Source organism: Rhineura floridana, chromosome 13 (genome assembly GCF_030035675.1).
Source record: "Rhineura floridana isolate rRhiFlo1 chromosome 13, rRhiFlo1.hap2, whole genome shotgun sequence".
NCBI lineage: Eukaryota > Metazoa > Chordata > Lepidosauria > Squamata > Rhineuridae > Rhineura > Rhineura floridana.
Genome location: NC_084492.1, coordinates 21,439,499 through 21,457,260, shown reverse-complemented (window position 1 = coordinate 21,457,260; position 17,762 = coordinate 21,439,499). Strand labels below are relative to the sequence as shown.

At 43.3% G+C, this 17,762-nt stretch overlaps 2 protein-coding genes across 7 annotated transcripts in view; one reads left to right on the top strand and one right to left on the bottom strand.

The window, feature by feature from the left end:
• Window positions 1-6,885, top strand: part of C13H16orf86 (chromosome 13 C16orf86 homolog) — an 11,938-nt gene extending 5,053 nt beyond the window's left edge. For 3 of the 4 annotated variants that reach the window (XM_061593670.1, XM_061593669.1, XM_061593671.1), the window contains 5 exons: window positions 608-731; window positions 2,380-2,537; window positions 4,436-4,644; window positions 5,436-5,597; window positions 5,896-6,885. In XM_061593670.1, coding sequence (XP_061449654.1) covers window positions 608-731; window positions 2,380-2,537; window positions 4,436-4,644; window positions 5,436-5,597; window positions 5,896-6,056 — 814 coding nt within the window. In that variant the 3' untranslated portion in view covers window positions 6,057-6,885. The remainder of the gene's footprint in view (window positions 1-607; window positions 732-2,379; window positions 2,538-4,435; window positions 4,645-5,435; window positions 5,598-5,895) is intronic. The other variant, XM_061593672.1, reaches the window with a different exon arrangement.
• Window positions 6,886-7,543: 658 nt separating this feature from the next.
• On the bottom strand, window positions 7,544-16,355 carry GFOD2 (Gfo/Idh/MocA-like oxidoreductase domain containing 2). 3 transcript variants are annotated; one of them, XM_061593662.1, is made up of 3 exons: window positions 16,229-16,355; window positions 11,606-11,951; window positions 7,544-10,118 (listed from the first exon to the last, which is right to left on the bottom strand). In XM_061593662.1, exons 2-3 carry the CDS (start codon window positions 11,940-11,942, stop codon window positions 9,220-9,222), a joined length of 1,236 nt encoding a protein of 411 aa, XP_061449646.1. In that variant the 5' UTR covers window positions 11,943-11,951; window positions 16,229-16,355; the 3' UTR covers window positions 7,544-9,219. The 3 variants fall into 3 exon arrangements, with proteins under 3 accessions (XP_061449646.1, XP_061449645.1, XP_061449648.1); XM_061593661.1 differs by lacking the exon at window positions 16,229-16,355 and adding an exon at window positions 16,033-16,220; XM_061593664.1 differs by lacking the exon at window positions 16,229-16,355 and having other exon boundaries at window positions 7,544-10,205; window positions 11,606-11,695.
• Window positions 16,356-17,762: the final 1,407 nt, after the last annotated feature.

The following is a 17,762-nucleotide window of genomic DNA, read 5'->3' as shown; positions in this document are numbered from 1 at the left end:
AGTTATGTTGGAGTTCATAGCTTGCCTCTTCCATTTACTCATCAGGAGGCCTTACGTAAGGCACAATTTGTCAGCCTTAGTATTCCACCCCGCAAAAAACAAACAAACCCTGGAACAAGCCTGCAAGAGTGCTCCTGTGCATGACCTTTTCCAGCTTACAACATGTATTTATTTATAGCAATGGTTCCCAAACTTTTTTTCCCATGGACTTGAAAATTGCTGAAGGTCTTGCCTGCTGTACCAATTGTAATGTGCTATGCTAAATGCTGTATTTATATCTTTAGATTTATATCTTTGACAGCTGCATAAAAAGAGCAGCTTATAATGCAGAGGGGGAAAAAACACCTAGCAAAATACCTTCTACACAGCTATTAAAGATGAAGAATTATTGTCCTCCTTTGCATGAGGTCACTGCTTTCCACTTTTAAGAATAAATCCCAAAAAAACAAAGTGGCAATAACAATTGTGCAATTAGCAAAATCTGCTTTTGGGTCCTGAGTCACTAGTGAAGACGTTGCACTATAAGATTTGAAATGCTATCTTGCCTGACCAGCCTGTACAAAAAGCAGTCAGGGATGTATCATGTCTGATCTTTCTCCCTTTACAGACAAACAATGGCTGGTTCTGCGCGGATCCCCAATGAGAAAAAAACTGGGGGGAAGGCAGCACCTCCTCATTTCCTATTCCAGCTAGCTGCAGCCCTGGACAACCCCACCATCAAGTCACTGGAGGTAAAGGATGAGTGCTGTTTATCAGAAAAGCAGATAGTGCAGGATATCCTGTTTACAGATTCCAAAGACATAACACAGGCTGGTAAAGCTGTGGAGAGTGTAGAAGGGGATAATGTTGCAGAAATGCCTAAAAAGAAACACATTGTGGTGTATTATTATAATTATAATAATTAATTATTAAATTACTTAACAGCCTCTCACTAGTAGGTCACGGGTTGGGTCACAACAATACAAAATACATTATTTAAAACAGTTTAAAACAAATTACACTCACAACTAGAGAGGGTCCTAAAAATATATCACTCAAGTTTCAAAAGCCAGGGTGAAGAATCAGAGCTTGGAAAAGTTACTTTTTAAAACTACAACTCCCATCAGCCCCAGCCACCATGGTCACTGAATTGGGCTGATGGGAGTTGTAATTCAAAAAAGTAAGTTTTCCAACCTCTGGAAGAGGTACATTTTCAGCAAGTAATGAAAACTGTACAGTGAAGCTGCCGGACATACCTCCATGGGGGTGGGGGGAGGAATCCACAACTTAGGGGCTGCCACAGAGAATGCACTCTCCCGGACAGTCACCCCCCGTAAACTTCTGAGGCCAGTGGAACTACCAAGGCCCTTCAGCTTGCCAATTGGTATAGTGGTTGGAGTGTTGGATTAGGGCCTGGGAAACCAAGGTTCATGGCCCCTACTCAGCAATAAAGCTTACTGGGTGACCTTGGGCCAGTCACTGTCTCTTAAGCCTAGGGTAGTTGTGAGGCTAAAGTAGGGAGGGGAAGAACTAAGTATGCCACCCTGGATCTAGTGATAGCAGAAGTCCCTCTGTGGGCCAAATGCTATATGTGCCTGGGTTTGGGATTTTTTCTTTTCTTTTATATTTTTAAATAGCCCAGTCACGTTCTGGAGCCCTTCCCCCTGTGATGTGCTGCTGCTGAAAATCTCCCTCTATCACAGAAGGGAAGTTGAAAACAGAAACCTATTTTCTTTGGTCATGCCACCTTACTAGTCTTCCCCAAAATTTGTTCAGGGTGATTCATTTTGAGTTCACCCCAAGACAGGGCTGGGGAAGCCACATCCATCCAGATGTTACTGGACTTTGCTCCCATCAGCCCCAGCCAGCATGGCCAATGGCCAGAGAAGAACAGAGCTCTAGTCCAACATAATTTGGAACAGGGCTGGTGGTAGACTTTGGGCAGGAGCCCTAACAATTTGCTGACAATGCACCACCACCACAGTAGGATCTAGTTTTGTTTGTGGTGGCAGTAGCCACATCTGTATGCTTGCTCTGCTGCTGTGCATGGGAGCTGAGCTTGTCTCTTGTTCAAAAATATCACCACGGTCCACCACTGAAAATAATCTGTGGACCCAGCAGAAAAGCAGTGAATAGCAGCATGATTTTGTAGAACCAGTGAGAGGCTCTTCCAGGTCCTTGTGGCCTTTGGACACTACACAGCATTCCCTTAGCTTGGAGAACTTCAGAGAGGTGGTGGCTAAAGGTGACAGGCTGCTGGCTCAATACAAATGCAAGTACAAAACCTGCAGCTTCTCCTTCTTGTAGTCTCCAAGAAACCTCAGGAGCGATCATGAAACCAAGCCTTTGCTCTTGCCATGTGGCCTCTTTCACTGAGTGTCTATATACATCTTCCCACAGTGGCAAGAAGATGGGAAAGGCATTCTCCTCCATGCCAAGCTGTATGACGAAGAGATTCAGAGGCACCAAGAGCTGTTTGCAGAACTCAGGAATCTGAAATCTGTTTCTGTGTTCCAGGGCTGGCTGGCAACCTATGGCTTTAAAGCAAGAATGGTGAAGTAGGTCATGACAGGTTTCCATTATCTTTCCCACAACACAGTAGAGCACATGGAAGAAGGAACTGGGTTCAGTTTTTGTCTCAAATTAAATACATCTCAAGTTAAATATTTAAGGATGTCAGATAGCAATACTGGGAGAAACCTCTACCCAAGACACTGGAGAGCCACATCTGGCACTGGGAAATGACAGAACAATGGTCAGAGTAGCTGTAAGGCAACTTCATAAATACCTCCCTCCCAGGGCCAGGCCCCAGGCCCGCAGCACCATAGCCTGACTCCCCATACAGGTGGCACGGGGCTAATAAGCCCACCCACACGTCCCACCTCTCTCCTATCTCTGTGAATGACGTGCTCTGCACACCCACGCCTACCATCAACCAAGATGGCAGCACGGGCATCAGCTCCTTAAGTCCCTGTCACCATCTTGGTTGATGGCAGGCATGTACGCATGGCACACACATCATTCACAGGAAAGGGAGAGGTAGGTGGGATATGTGTGCAGGCTTATTGAAGTCTGCACTGACTGCATGGGGGGGGGGGTGCCTGGGAGCTCCTTCGCAATCCACAGCAGGGTAAGGAGCCAATACTGCCATAGATTGCGGAATGGGAGTGCTACCCTACCTCCTAAGCAGTGGCTCCTCTGGACTGCACGGGCTCTCAGCCAGGGCCCACCCTGGCCACCCTCTGGTGCCCGCCCTTGTCCCTCTTATCTATGTTCCAAATGCTGTACAGTGAACATTTTCACTGTTGATTCCAGGACAAATTACACAGCTTGGCCGTTCCAGGGAGGTAAAGAGAAACAGCTACTTCAGGGGACAGATACTGGTGGGGACAGCAGCACCACTCACTTCTAATCTCTCCCAAGCTTTTCCTGCTGTTGGAGGACAGAATTCGGTGTACCAGGTGGCCTGCCTTCTGCTCCCTGAGCTAGCCTGCTACCCTTAAATGTGGGATGCTGCTCCATCAACTAGCGTTGGCATAAGATTCAACTGTCAGCAGAGTTGGCTTCTCAACATGCAATTTGTGGGGGCACCACTTTATTTCAGGAAGGGAAATGTCTTGGGTCAGTCCTGACCTTACCCCTTCTGGTCATGATTTAGGATGTAGGATGTCTTATGATCCAACACAGGAGTGGGCAAACTTTTTTCTGTATTCCCTCAGGGGAGTGGAATCTGCTAGGGATCACAGGCCAATGGTGGCCAGGGCCAGAGCCTATGATGGGCACAGAGTCAGACAAAAGGATTGTGAATTCAGTAATCTGGGACCCTGCTTCAAGTTGCATCCTCACATTAGAACTCCCAAGCCCTATGCAGATCTACTCAGAAGCAAGTCCCACTGCGTTGGATGGGATTAAGCGTACAGAGGGGTTTTTTTTCTTTCAGTACAATAGACCAGTACAGCTATTGTTCTGAAAATAAAGTAGGTGCTGCAAGCTCATATGAAACATAGGAAGCTGCCTTATACTGAGTCAGATCATTGGTCAATCTAGCTCAGTATTGTCTTCACTAGCTGGCAGTAGCTCTCCAAGGTTTTAGGTAGGAGTGTCTCCCAGCCCTACCTGGAAATGCCAGGACTGAAGATGGGACCTTCTACATGCAAGGCAGATACTCTACCATTGAGCTAAGGCCTATACATATCATCATGAATAAAGCTGCTTCTTGCAGAGGGATTTCACTGCACAGCAGACTATGTCTTTTACTTACATAAAGAATGCCTAACAGGAAAAGCAGAGGGAGGGAGTCATCTGCTAGATCCCATTTACTAGATCACCGTCTGCCTAGCTGGTCCAGTCTGCAAATGGGACCCAAAGTCTGTAGTGGATCGTGGGATGCTAATTGGAACCAGACCCCTTTCCTTCTGGCTCCTCAGCCCCCTTGTGTCTTGTTTCTACTCCACAGAACCGACTCCGACACACTCATTTTCCAACATGGTGATTTCAAGAAGCTCCTTCCAAGGGTGGAGGAGACAGATGGCCCCAAAATCGAAGCTCCTCTCATGCCCAAACAGTCCAAGAAATCCAAGAAAAGGAAAAGCACATTGGATATCACTGTGGCCCCAGCGGCCAGCACAGGGGGCATTTTGCTTCCAGAGTCCACAGGGGGAGAGAGTGAGTGCAAAGAAATGCAGTTTATACGCTAGATCTCTGCCAGTATCAGAGCATGATTCAGGGGTGGGGGAGGATCTGGAGAGGGAAGAGAGGGATTGGATGGGCTTCGGATGCTAGTTTCAACTTATTGCTAACAAGAGTGGGAATGACTGGCCTGTACAAGACAAAAGGATCTTAGTATTTCCTATAGCTACTGACCCTCACTAGCAAAGGCTGGTGGGCTTGAATATGAAAAACTAGCTCTAACGAGCTACATGTACCTTACATAGAGAGGCAATTAGCTGCTGCTGTTCCAAGTACTAGGATTTTTTTTTTTGTGATCCGGCCATCAGGCAGGATAGGTATTACTTCCAACCCTCATTCCCATGACTCCAAACCATCCCTAATTCCCAGCACTTTGTGCAGTTTTTTCGAAAGTGCACAGACACCAAAAATAGGCAGTTGTGTATCTGCTTGAACTGATAACTCAGCCGCATTTCAACGTGAGGGGAATGGAAATTCTGCTTTCCAAGTCCTTGTGCTATATTTAGGAAGATGTCAGTTCTTCCTCAGGGGGCATAAAAAAACTCTTGCAAGCTGTTACTGCTCCATCAATCAAGTAAGGTTGCAAGGCTGGCTGTTAGTTGGGGTAGCTGCAGAGAGAAGCCAGGTGTAGAGGAGAGCCCAATGTTCCCTCAGACAACTCCAAGAGAGGGATGGGCTGGTGTTAAGGTATATAACTCATCTCACCAACAGCCTCTCTGCCTCAGAGGACATCTGCACTCCCAAGTTCATTGACTTTTTATTTCTAGGAAAGTCCCAGCGTCTGCGCCCTTTATATCAATATATCAACTATGATAACCCAGAAATGAACAGCCCATCAGACAAAGAATGTGACCTGCCCTACCTGGAGTTTTGTTCTGCTCTAGAGAACAAGGCAGGCCCCTTAGAACCAAGAATAACTCTACACAAAGGTAACAAGTTGCTGAGGTTTACATGTCTCTTCCCCACATATGCAACACCACAAGGGTTGGAATAGGATATTGGGTTCAGCAGCGCTTGGTGCTTTAAGAGACCAATAAGATAGATGAATCTGTATTTGATTTGGTGTCAAGAATCCCCTCTCCCTTTCTTTTTCATCAAAAGATACTGAGTGCAAATAGGTAGCTTGCACAGTAGCCGAGCCAACCACCGGTCAGCTACCATTGCCTTTTCATATCTACTAATGGGACAGGGCAGCAGTTCATATTGACTCTTTATTCTCTTTTGCAGTTGCAGAAGACAAAGGCACAGAACTGAGAAGTCCAACAGGTGTTACTTCAGGTGCCATAACAAAGATTGAAGTAGACAAGTCTACTCAGGTGGACATTGATAAAATGCTCAGTGTCTGTGCATCTCATCTAGTTCCACCACTGTCACCACAGCACAAGTAGCAATGTCTAACAGGATGCATAGCTACTCCAGGAAGGAACAAGCCTAAGGCCAGCAGGGTTAACTTAGTCCTTCAATTTTTCACAGTGCTCAGAAACAGTCATTTTGCTAGATGCTCCTCTTATGTCATCCAACTGTATTTCCCTGAGTGTTGTTCATTATATTCAGCTGTCAAGTGTTTGCATTTGTCTCCTCACTTGAAAAACAAAAGGGAAGACTGGGTGACAGCACATGCAGACACTGAACACTACTGTCTAAACAAACCAGTTCCTAAGCAACCACTAGAAAGAGAATAAGGACAGTTCACCTATATCAACACGTTATCCCTAAGCATCTAGAGCATGTGTGGTCCAGAAGTTGAACACACTGTTTTCAGGGATACCAAGTCTGAATCAGCTTAATACATGTATGACTGATGTGAAGCTCTTGAGACATTAAGAGTTATGAGTCCTCTTCAGAGAAGATAGACTTGGAAACTATGACAGCAGCAAAATGAAGCCATGAGGTTCAAAGGCAGTATCTCTTGAACACCAGTAGGTGGGAGACAAATAGTGGGGCTGTTGCCTTCATGCTCTATTTGTGAGCTCTGCAGAAGCATATAGCTAACCTCTGTGGTAAACAGGATGGTGTGTCTGATCCCAGCAGGGCTCTTCTTACATTCTTAAGATCTTTTTCTGTATTAATAGCATACCTGACTTGCATTTTACGCTTACAAAATACGCCCAATGTGGCAACAATGTGATCTCACTTGTGTCTGGTGGTGGTAAAAGAGTAATTGGACACTTGTTTCATTTACCCCTTAAACCTGGCTAAATTTATATTCTGAAAAGTACAAGCACATAACATCTGAATAATAACAATAACCAGAAAATGAAAGGCCTTAGTTAAATCATTTCTCCACCTTTCCATTTTTACATTGCAGTTCAGGTGTGGAAAGGGTTTGGCAATTAGTGCAAACACGAGTGTATGAGTCCTTATTAAGTAACCAGGGAGAAGAGGGAGTACCAATGATCAACTCATTTCACAAAATGAAGATCACAGTGCTCTGTCATTGGTACTAAAGTATAGAGATACTGATGAGCTGAGCTGAAACAGGTCACATGATTCACACAAGAATAAAGTTGATGACTTAGTATGTCAGGCCTTTTGACCATAAGAGTACAAACAAAAGTCACAATATTAGGCTGTGTTATTTTGTGCTATTGGGTTAAGCATGTTATAAGATGCTGAAGCAGAAACATGGTGGAGAATCTTAGCTTACTTTTTAAAAACAAGCATCTAGTCTTCACAAGCGAACCTTGTGAAAATACATAAGATGTTAGTAAAAGGTTCAGAAAGAAAGCTAGAAGACCCTCTAAGGGAACAGAGAGTTGGAGGTTCCCTTATTCTAGAATTTGGATTTTTTTGTTACAAAACATGGTTCACTCTGTATTTTGTTAGTCCAGTTGTAAAAAAACAATATCTGCAACTAGAATTAAAGATACATCTGTTTGGGTTAAAAATAACTTTAAAAGCTCAGAATAGAGAAATAGGGTGCTTTCCACAGGGAAGAGAACAAACAGCTGATCTAGCTCTTGATTTTATCTAAGTTTTTCTTCCATAACAACATTACTATTTACAAGAACACATGAAAGGTTGCTTGTTAATGCTTTATATTAATTAATGTACAGGATTAAAACCTAGTAGGAAAATGATAAAAACATTCAAGTAAACAGTATTATTAACACAAAAATTAGCTACCCCTTCTCAGTTTCAGCCTGATGAAGAGCAGCTCTGAGATCTGGTAGGGACACACTAAGTTCTGCTCCACAAGCAGCACCACAGTTCTCACAGGATACAAGTCAGAAGGGTAAGGGATCAGGAACATTGTCCAGTGTTTGATTAAATCAGCATAACTGTTCCTTGTCTTAGTGTCTCCAACTAATATCTGCCCCTATCAGCATACATCTGAAGACAACAGAATATTTCTTTGCTATCCAACTTCATATCCCTTGACAGATTAAACACCTGCCTCATTAAACAAGTCACTGACTTATGGGTTTGGTTTCTATACCAAGCAATCATTGGTGGCACCTGGCAGCATTGAGCAAAGGAAAAAGAGAATGTGGGAAAAGATGTGTAAGACAGCCTCAGACATCTGCTATGGGAAAGAAGCATTAACACATGCACACAGCAGGTGAACGCAATCGAGCACTCAGCTTACTTCTAGAAACAGGGAGAGAGCAGCTAGTCTCAAAAAGCAGAGTCTAAATTTGAAACACTCAACAAGTAGGTCCAAACTAGATGGATGGGGCTGTCATTCATGTGTCTACCCCGTTCATATGTAAAGCAGGAAGTATCCTGGGTGACTTTTTAACAGTAGAAGGAATGCAGGAAGGGAGATGGCTGAATCCTCCCCCTTGTGCACTTTCTTCCTCAGTCCATTGCTTCAAATTTCATTTTCTATTTCCAGCCCAATTTCAGTATCAGAGCCAGGAACAGTCAAAAGTGGCTGGGACAAAAGACTGGAGGGAGCTAATGTATGGAAGAGTTCAGTGTCCCTTTCCTGAGCACTTGTTTTACTGTTACAGTGAAGCAGGGTCAGGTTTATGAGTGAACAGGGAGGACACAGGAAGACATGTGCCCTACTTAGTTTAACCTTGAACTAGAAAGACTACAAATTGTTCCTTCAACTCCCCTTGAGGACCAAATTTATATATTTTCCTCATGTTCTCTAATGAGTTTTTCTGCCATCAAGAAGAATTCTGCAATATAACTTGTCTTCCTATTTAAAAACAGCTGTCATCTTTAGTGCTACATGTTATCACATTCAACTTGCAGAACACATGAGCTGTGTGCAGAAGTGAGACAGATTTACTCCCAATGGCAGAGATCCCACCCTTTTGTTTCGGCTACTTCTAAAAGGGCAATTGAAGGGCAATTCAACTTTTCTTTACAATACATAGTTCAGAAGGTTTAGCTTTTAAAATAGCCAATGACACACAAACCTGCAACATTTAAAAACTCTCTTAAATGAGTTTAAAAACCAAAAGTATCTCCTTAGAGGTTTTATACACGATTATAATCCCCATTACTACTACTCCCACCCCCTGAACAAGAAACAAAATTATCCATGTTAAAGTTTCCTGCACATCTCCAATTTTCTTCTCTCTAGCAATATTTCTATTATAGGTTGTTTCTCTGCAGTGCCTCACAGAGGTTTTGATTGGCATCTGGCTCCTCAGTCATTACTTCCACAGATTCCCAATCCCCAGACCTGCTGGATTTTTTAATAGCATCTACTACACTTTGCATATAAAGGCCATCTTCAAAAGAAGCTGCCATTGCAACTGGCTTGGGATCCCAGGTTCGCTGATCTTCCTGGTCTTGGAAGGACTGACGCAGTGCTTGCACCAGGTATACCATCCCTTTGAGATACAGAAGGGGTATGTCTTTGAATCCTTTTTCTGAAAGCCCTGCATGGACATTCAAAGAGTCTGCAAGCAAGAGTTCTTCCTGGGAAGCAGTGTTCTTCTGGCCGTACAAATCTGTCCCCCGTGCTATCAGGCGTCCAGCTGACCCTACGATCATGACCTCATGGACAAATGACCCTGGCATGTTGAAATTCAGAGTCACTGTGCTACAGACACCACCTGACATCAGCATCTGGAAAAAGCAAAAGTCATCACTGGTGACATGGCGGATGCCATTGATGGCAGAGTTCTGCTTCACAAAGGTTTTCAGTAATCCATGGACTTTCTCTGCCTTTTGGCTGGTCAGGTGAGTGAGAAGGTCTATGATGTAAGTCCCCATTGTGTGCAGGCCACCCCCACCCATCAGTTCATCACAGATCCAGTTGTACTTGTGGCTGAGAAGGCTTCCCCAGTACACTCGCACATCACAAACCAGAACGTTGCCCACATAATGGTCTTCTATTAACTGCTTCATCTTGATGAATGCTGGTAGAAAACGCAAGACATTGCCTACAATGCTCATGAGCTTGGGGTAATATCTGGCAGCTGTGACCATTCTGAAAGCATCCACAGAGGTAGCAGCTTTCTCACAGATGACATTCTTTCCAATGCCTGTGAATAACGGAGACATTCAGATTTTGTTGGGAGGCCCAGCAAGCTCAAGCTACAATAAAGATGATTGTCTGTGCAGTGTCATCCCTATAAAGTATAGCAACAGGAAGGATTATTAACACTGTGTGAAACCATCTAATGCAGCTTTCCCCAACCCAGTGCCCTCCAGCTGTTTTGGACTATTAGTTCCGTCAACCCCAGCCAGCACAGCCATGGCTGGAACTGGTGAGAGCTGCAGTCCAAAATAGCTGGAGGCATCTGGATGGGGAAGGCTGATCTAACGCTTCACTTTTGCAGAATGTCTAAACCCTCCCCAACCTGGTGCTCTTCAGCAGTTTTAAACTACAGCTCCCATCAGCCCGAACCAGTAAAACCACACTGTCTGAGGCTGATGGGAGCTGTAGTTCAAAACATCTGGTGGGCATCAGATTGGGGAACAGTGGTCTAGAGACACCATCCCCTTACAAAGATTAAGTACCATATTGTGGTCTTTGCAGACACCCAGTAAAGCTGCAGAAACATGCTGTGTATTTTACTCTGTGCCTAAGTGACTTTGGGAATGTGGAAATTTAACTTAATCACAATATATTAAGATTCCCCTGTAACCTTCATAAAAATAATTCCTGTTCTGGAGGTCAGCCATCCTGTGTGAACTCAGCTTGAGGAATGTGAAACCTAGCCAAGGGATACTTTTACCTTGCTGCTTCCTGTTTACTATGCTCCTGAAACATACAGACCCCTGCTATCCTTGTAACAAAAGAGAAAGATACACAGTCCAGCAAGCATGTGGGTACTATTTCAATGAGTATCTAGATATAACTGCTTTTGCCATGTTGCATATGTTAATATGCAATGCCCAAGTCAAGTAAGCTTCTTTACAAAGGCTTCTTTACAAGCAAAAGAAGACCCCCGTCCTTCTATTAGCTATTGTGAGAAACAAACAAACAAACATGTTTTGGGGATATGCAGAAGTAGGTGCAATAGCATTAGCTCCAGTTGCCTGATGAAAATCAATGGATATCCCCTACTTCCCTCTATTTCTCCAGATATTTTTGCTCAGTATGGGATGCATTGCTATGCAAATTCACCGGGGATAGGGTGGGGTAATTATCAAAAAACGAAACTGGTTAGAGGAGAGCAAAAACCTGGTGTCAATTATTTTTTTCTGTATATGTCAGACTGAAACAAATAGCTGTGGGCTGAGGTACACTCCCCAAGCAGTGTACAGGCGCAATTATCTCCAACAGGACAGAAAGTCAAGTGTTATTCCAATTTGCGTAACATGACACGATCCTTAAGTCAGACTTCTAATTGTTTAAGATTGTACAACTATAGAATACAAACATACTGCGCCAAAATGAAGCATTCAGTTTTATACTACTAAATAATTGGCAGCAGCCATCAGATCCCACTTGGGAATCGATTCAAGAGAAAGTGAATTTTAAATAACCAGAACTTGTTCCAAATCATCATCAAGCACACAGTACCTAGAGCTTTCACAGCAATTTGTCGTGTTAGTGGTGGGGGGATGTTGATGCAAACCAGATCCACATCCTGGTGCAGCAAGACATCATCTGTCCGACTTGTGTAGAAGGAAATATTCATTTCCTCAGCTAGTTGCTTTGCTTCCTCTTCAGTCTTCCCCCAGAGTGCCTCGATGGAGAAGCCTTCTGCTCTCAACAGAGGTACCAGCACCCGAGCCGAACTCCCAGTCCCAAATACCCCTACACCAGGAAGCATTTTCATTTTGTTTTGTTTTCCCAATTCAGTTCCCAAAGGCAAGACCCAGGCACACAAACCAAGCTTCTCGGCATCCTGTTTCATGCATAATTCCTAAAACAGGAAAAAAAGGTATTATTGATTTTTCAACATCCAATTTGGTTGAAGCTGCTCATTTTAAGACCACATCTTTTACTTCAGTCTTAGCTCTGCACATATTTAATATACTGTGACATACTACAAATGCCTATTGCTACCTTCAGAAGAAATCCAAGTATGTGTTTTTATAGTTTGAACATTGGATTCCTCTCCCTCTGGTTTAGCCTCTGCAGGAAAATTCACATTTTCTAATATAAAACAGTAAAATAGCATCTTAGTTAGCACCTGTAGTATTTCTAAGCTGCATAAATAAAAACACAGTTACAAGCAGCACTGGAGATTTAAGTACCAAGGGATCAAGCTATTACCTGTTAAGAATAAGGACATTTTCAAGTTTTCTAATATAATATATCTATTATTATTTGGGATTGTGTTTAAAGGAAAGAAAACCGATACTGAAAATTCTGAAAGCATATTTATTGATTATAGTTAGCAATAAAGTATATTATCTGAAAAATGTAAATGTACTGCCCTCAAGTCGATTCCGACTTATGGTGATCCTATGAATAGGGTTTTCATGAAGCTGAGAGGCAGTGACTGGCCCAATATCTGAAGTTTTCATTTTATTTTTATCATTAGAACAATGTAGATTTTTTGTACAGTTCTTTTTAATAGCCTTCTACTGCCTTATCATATCAGTATGTCTGTACACGCTGCTGTGACCTTTGCTCTTACAACTTCGTGAAATCTCTATGGGAATCAGACACTTGTTAATTTCACTTTGCGGGGTTATGCAAAGTGGCACTACATTAAGGGTAATAAGTAAGTATGTTAAATGCAAGATACTGCTTCACAAAATTATTAGCAAAACTGACAATCATGAAACCCATCACAATTCTTACCAGCTTGTCTGATACAGAACAAAGAAAGCCTTTAAATATTTTGTACATGTTACTTTGTACTATAGCCATACAAGTAAACAGGCAAACATGTTCATAACACACAGCAAGCGAGTAACTTGTCTAGGCCCCACAAAAGATTTCAAGGGCAGTTTTCCTGTTTATAGTGATTAACAGCACCAAAGGCCAAGGTGACATCAGCAAGAGACAGATTTTCACTGAGAATTTAATAATGCAACAATAATTCAAACCATAGCTCAGCCAATGCAAGACTTCCCTGTGGCCTTAGTTTCACAAAGGTGATCAAAACAATAAATTGTCCCATAGACTGCAACGTTTTCAGATAGAGCATTGCCTGCTGGTATTCACCCTGTGTGCCCCAAGACCACATAGGGCTGTATTCTTCAAGGAAGAAACTTCTCTCTCACTCCTTCTCCCTTGTATCTTAAAGAGTCTTCAATCACACTTATACCTGCATCATAGTTTATACTCCCATGCTTACATTCATGCATATCAGGGATGGAGAAACTGTGGCGCTCTGGATGTCGCTGAACTACAACTCCTATCATCACTGACCATGCAAACTGGAGCTGATAGGACCTGGGAGTCCAACAATAGGTTCCCCACCCCACCATACACTCACCATTATACATGCATATCCTGCTGCAGCTCACCCCCATGGCTTGTAGTCCTATTCCCGTACCTAGACCTCACAGCCACTGCCTAGTCACACCCTCCTACTCATCACTGTACTTTTTTTTAAATACCACTTCTCTTCAAAACCTGTGACAAGTGTGGAAAGCAGGTACTGCAAATGAAGCTCCTGAATTTTAATAATTATATAGTGTTTTTATTCTACATTGCCCTGGACACTTTAGTAGACAATACATAAATACTGCAGCATAATAAAACCTTTTCCACAAATGCATTCTGCCTGTCCTCCACACTTGTCCCACTTTACTCAACACTTTATCTGCCCTTTCCTTTCACAATCCACATCCTCCCACATAATTGTCATTTGTCATTTGCTGCTGCTATGAACGGTTGCTGCATACATTGGAGCTTTGTATAGAAATGTTACAGACTATACGCATCTCTTGCATTTCTTCGGCTATGGGTCCCAATGCTTATAATTATTTCCTCTCTAAACCTATAAAAAAACCCTGCTCTCTTTCTACATGCACATACACAAACAGACACTTCAAGCATCTGACATAGTTTCTTACTGACAAAAGTTGACATTAAAATAAATCTATTGTACTTTAAGGTGCCACAGGACTATCTTTCATGCCCTACAATATTTCAAAGATTAAAAATAGTGATACTGGATTTATTCTCTCACTCACATATATACTACAGAAACACATATATGCACTCTCTGCCTGAACATTTCCCATGCACACTTTTTATACTTCTCTGAAGACTCTTCTTTGCAGCTGTATACAGTGCTCGTAAATTGGCCATAATGGTTTTGAGACGGGGGAAAGAAAATACTTAAGAGCGCAATGAATCCGATTGTTCTACAGAACAGCTCCTAGTCAACATTTGAGCACCTTTAACTATCTGAAGCAAAGTGCCCATCCACAAAAGCATGTGCTGTAGCAAATCTGTTTTAAGATGCCATACAACTGTGTGCTGTTTATATGAATAAGTGATTGAAAAGGAAAGCAGGAAAAATAAAATAGGAACAGAACAGGGAGATATCTGGACAGGCACCAAATCAAGGGCAGGCAGCAGCATTTTTGGGGGGGGGAAGAGAGAAAGATAAAGAGTCTTGCAGCAGCTTTGCCAAACTTATTAAGCTAGTTACTAGTTATCAGCTTCATCAGAATCCTGCCAACTGAGGACAACCCTTCATGCATCTGATAGGGCAGTCTCTTGGTCTACAAAAGCCTACACCATGATAAATGGTGTGGAGAGAAAAAAGGCCTGCAAACACAGGAAACCTCTTGGCAGTTTTCGTTTCTCCATCCATGTGCACACATTATACATGTTTTACATATAATACACACAAATACATATCAGGGATGGGGGGTATAGTTAGTATTTAACGAAGATATTGTTTGTTCATTAATGTAGTGCACAAGATAAGATACTTTAAATGGGCACACACTTTGCTTACTTGTTACTAGCACTTTAAATGCTAATAGCTTATTTTACATTACTATTACTCTCACTAGAAAAGACAATAATGCTGGGAAAAACAGAAGGGAGTAGAAAAAGAGGAAGGCCAAACAAGAGATGGATTGATTCCATTAAGGAAGCCACAGACCTGAACTTACAAGATCTGAACAAGGTGGTTCAAGACAGATACTATTGGAGGTCGCTGATTCATAGGGTCGCCATAAATCGTAATCGACTTGAAGGCACATGACAACAAAAAATTACTATTACTGGACTTGATGGCCTTATAGACCCCTTTCAGCTCTACTATTTTATGATTCTATGATTACTAAACCAAGACAACTCACCCCACCTACCTCTTGCATCAGATAAAGTGGCCTCCAAGCTCATGAAAACTTACATCATAATAAACCTGTAGCCTTTTAAGGTGCCACAAGACTCATTATTGCTTTGGCTGCACAGACTAACAAGGTTAGCTGTCAGGAAGCAAACAGGGTCTGCCCCTTGCATTCAGGAGGGACACATCTCTCACTCTCTCTCTGGGGGTGTGTACTGCAAAAGACTAACAGGCTTTAAATAAACCCCCCGGGTTTATTGCGTCTTCCCTATATGTCAACACACTGCCAGCCCCCAAACTAGTCAAGTAATTTATCCCAAAATACACTATTAGCAAGGCTTTTTTGTGACGCTTTGCGACGGTACTCACCATTACGGGGTAACCTGTACCTCTTTTTTGCTGCCTAAACCAGCCATTTTGTGCTGGCACCCACGGTACTTTTATCACTATACAAGTACTAGTACCTCCTTTTTCCATCAAAGCACTGACTGGTAGTATAAGGTTATGAAGATTTGAAAGGAACCCGCATATATCCTCATTTTCTATTTCTTTCTATCTTTTCTCATCTATCCTTTTTTAGAAGCTACCTGGCTCCTTACGAAATCCCATTGGCTTAACTGCATAAAAACTTATTTCACGGTGCACATAATTTTTTTTATGTGTCCAGCTACACATTAGAATAAACCTTGCCACCCCCACAAGGAATTCTCCCCTCTCCCGCGGGCACCGCACTTACCTCCCCGTCTGAATCCCGCAGCTTCTGCCTCACCCTCCCCTCCTGTCTCTGCCTTTCGCGCTCACACGACTCGCGTTCATTCTCGCCTCAGGTCGCTGACGCCCGCCTGCCCCCCCTTCCCACGTAAGAAGATGAGGAAGGGGTGATGACGACAGAAGGGAGGAGTCAGGCACTTCCCCTTTGTTCCCTCCCTCACCTGATGGCCGCAGCGCCTCTCGGTCGCGCGCCCTCGCTGGTTCGCGTGCGCACTACTGAACAAGGTACCAGCCGCCTTGGTCAGATCCCTCCACCCCTCCCGTCCATCGGGGGGGGGGTAGGTGGTTTGCTTGCGCATGCGCAGGGTGAGGAGGATGAGGCGACGTTGCCGGCTCCCTTTTAAAGGCGCAGTGCAGATTCTTTTTCCTTGACCTGGACTCAGTAGGCCTGTCAGAGGAGGACAAGAGAGTATAGCGCAGGAGTGGAGTACGTTTAGCCCTCCAGATGGTGATGCACTACAGTTCCCATAAGCCCTAGCAACCGTGGCCAATGGCTGGGGTGATGGGAGTTGTAGTTTTAGCAACTTCTAGAGCACTGTCCTTCAATCTGGGCCCCCCAGATGTTCTTGGACTGTGATTTCATCATCCCCAGCCAGCTTAGCCACTGATCAAGGGATCATGGGAGTTGTAGTCCAACAACATCTGGGGATCCAGAGTTAAAGAACACTGATCTAGAGGGCCAAAGTTTACCTATACCTGGTATAGTGCAAAATAAGCAGGAGAGCCACCAAACACAGCAGGGTTGGCTTATCATCATATTGTACATTGTAATGCATGTTCCCAACTAAAGGGGATGGCATAAAATCAGAGTGGGCTCCACATTTTAGAGGGCCATGAGCAAAATGCCTCTGTGGACCCTAAGAGGCTTACCTGGAGATACTGGGCAGAAGGAAGTAGCAGCTGCCTGGGTCTGCTGCTGGAATTGCCTGAGTGATGAAACATCAGATAAATTGTAGAAAACTTAAATGGTGGCTAGCAGTAGCCTGGGTGGGGTGAATATAAAGGAGAACCCAAGACAGGTATCAGTGGTGCACCTTGCTGGAGCGCAGGGCTGCTAGTAACTGCCCAAGGATGCTGGGTGCTGCTGACCCTATGTAAATCTATATTCATCATCATTTATTGAATTTATATTCCATCCATCCTCCTGAAGGAACACAGGGCAGCAAACATAAACAAAACTAACAAGAAAAAGAAAAACATACTAAGACAGTTAAAAACATTCCACAATTACAATTAAAATATTCTAAAACACAGTTAAAAATATTGCAAAACAGTTTAAAATATTGCAAAACACAGATTAAAAACATTCTTTTAAATGGGGATTTTCAGGTTGCCAGGAACAGTACCCTTTGGCCATCAAATGTCTGAGTAAACAGGAATGTTTTCAGATTCCTTCAGAAAGTCAGTAGTGATGGAGACAGAAACACCTCACAAACGGAGTCACCACTGAAAAGGCCCTGTCACAAGTCAGCACCAACCAGGCAGCGTTAGGTGGTGACACCACCATCAAGGCCTTGTCTGCTATCATAGGGTCCGAGATGATTGATATTGGAGAAGGGGCTCTTTTAGATACTTGGGTCCCAACCATTTAGGACTAATTATGCTGTTACTAATATCTTGAATTGGAGTGAGTAGCTCACTGGCAGCCAGTGCAACGTTTTCAGGATCAGTGACACACGGTCCCATTAGCCTGCC

Bases quoted from the DNA above. Each gene is read 5' to 3' on its own strand.
- GFOD2 (XM_061593662.1), bottom strand. From the start codon at position 11,942: ATGAAACAGGATGCCGAGAAGCTTGGTTTGTGTGCCTGGGTCTTGCCT. The intron at 10,119-11,605 runs GTACTGTGTGCT...CGTTATTCACAG, and splicing joins AATTGCTGTGAAAGCTCTAG to GCATTGGAAAGAATGTCATC.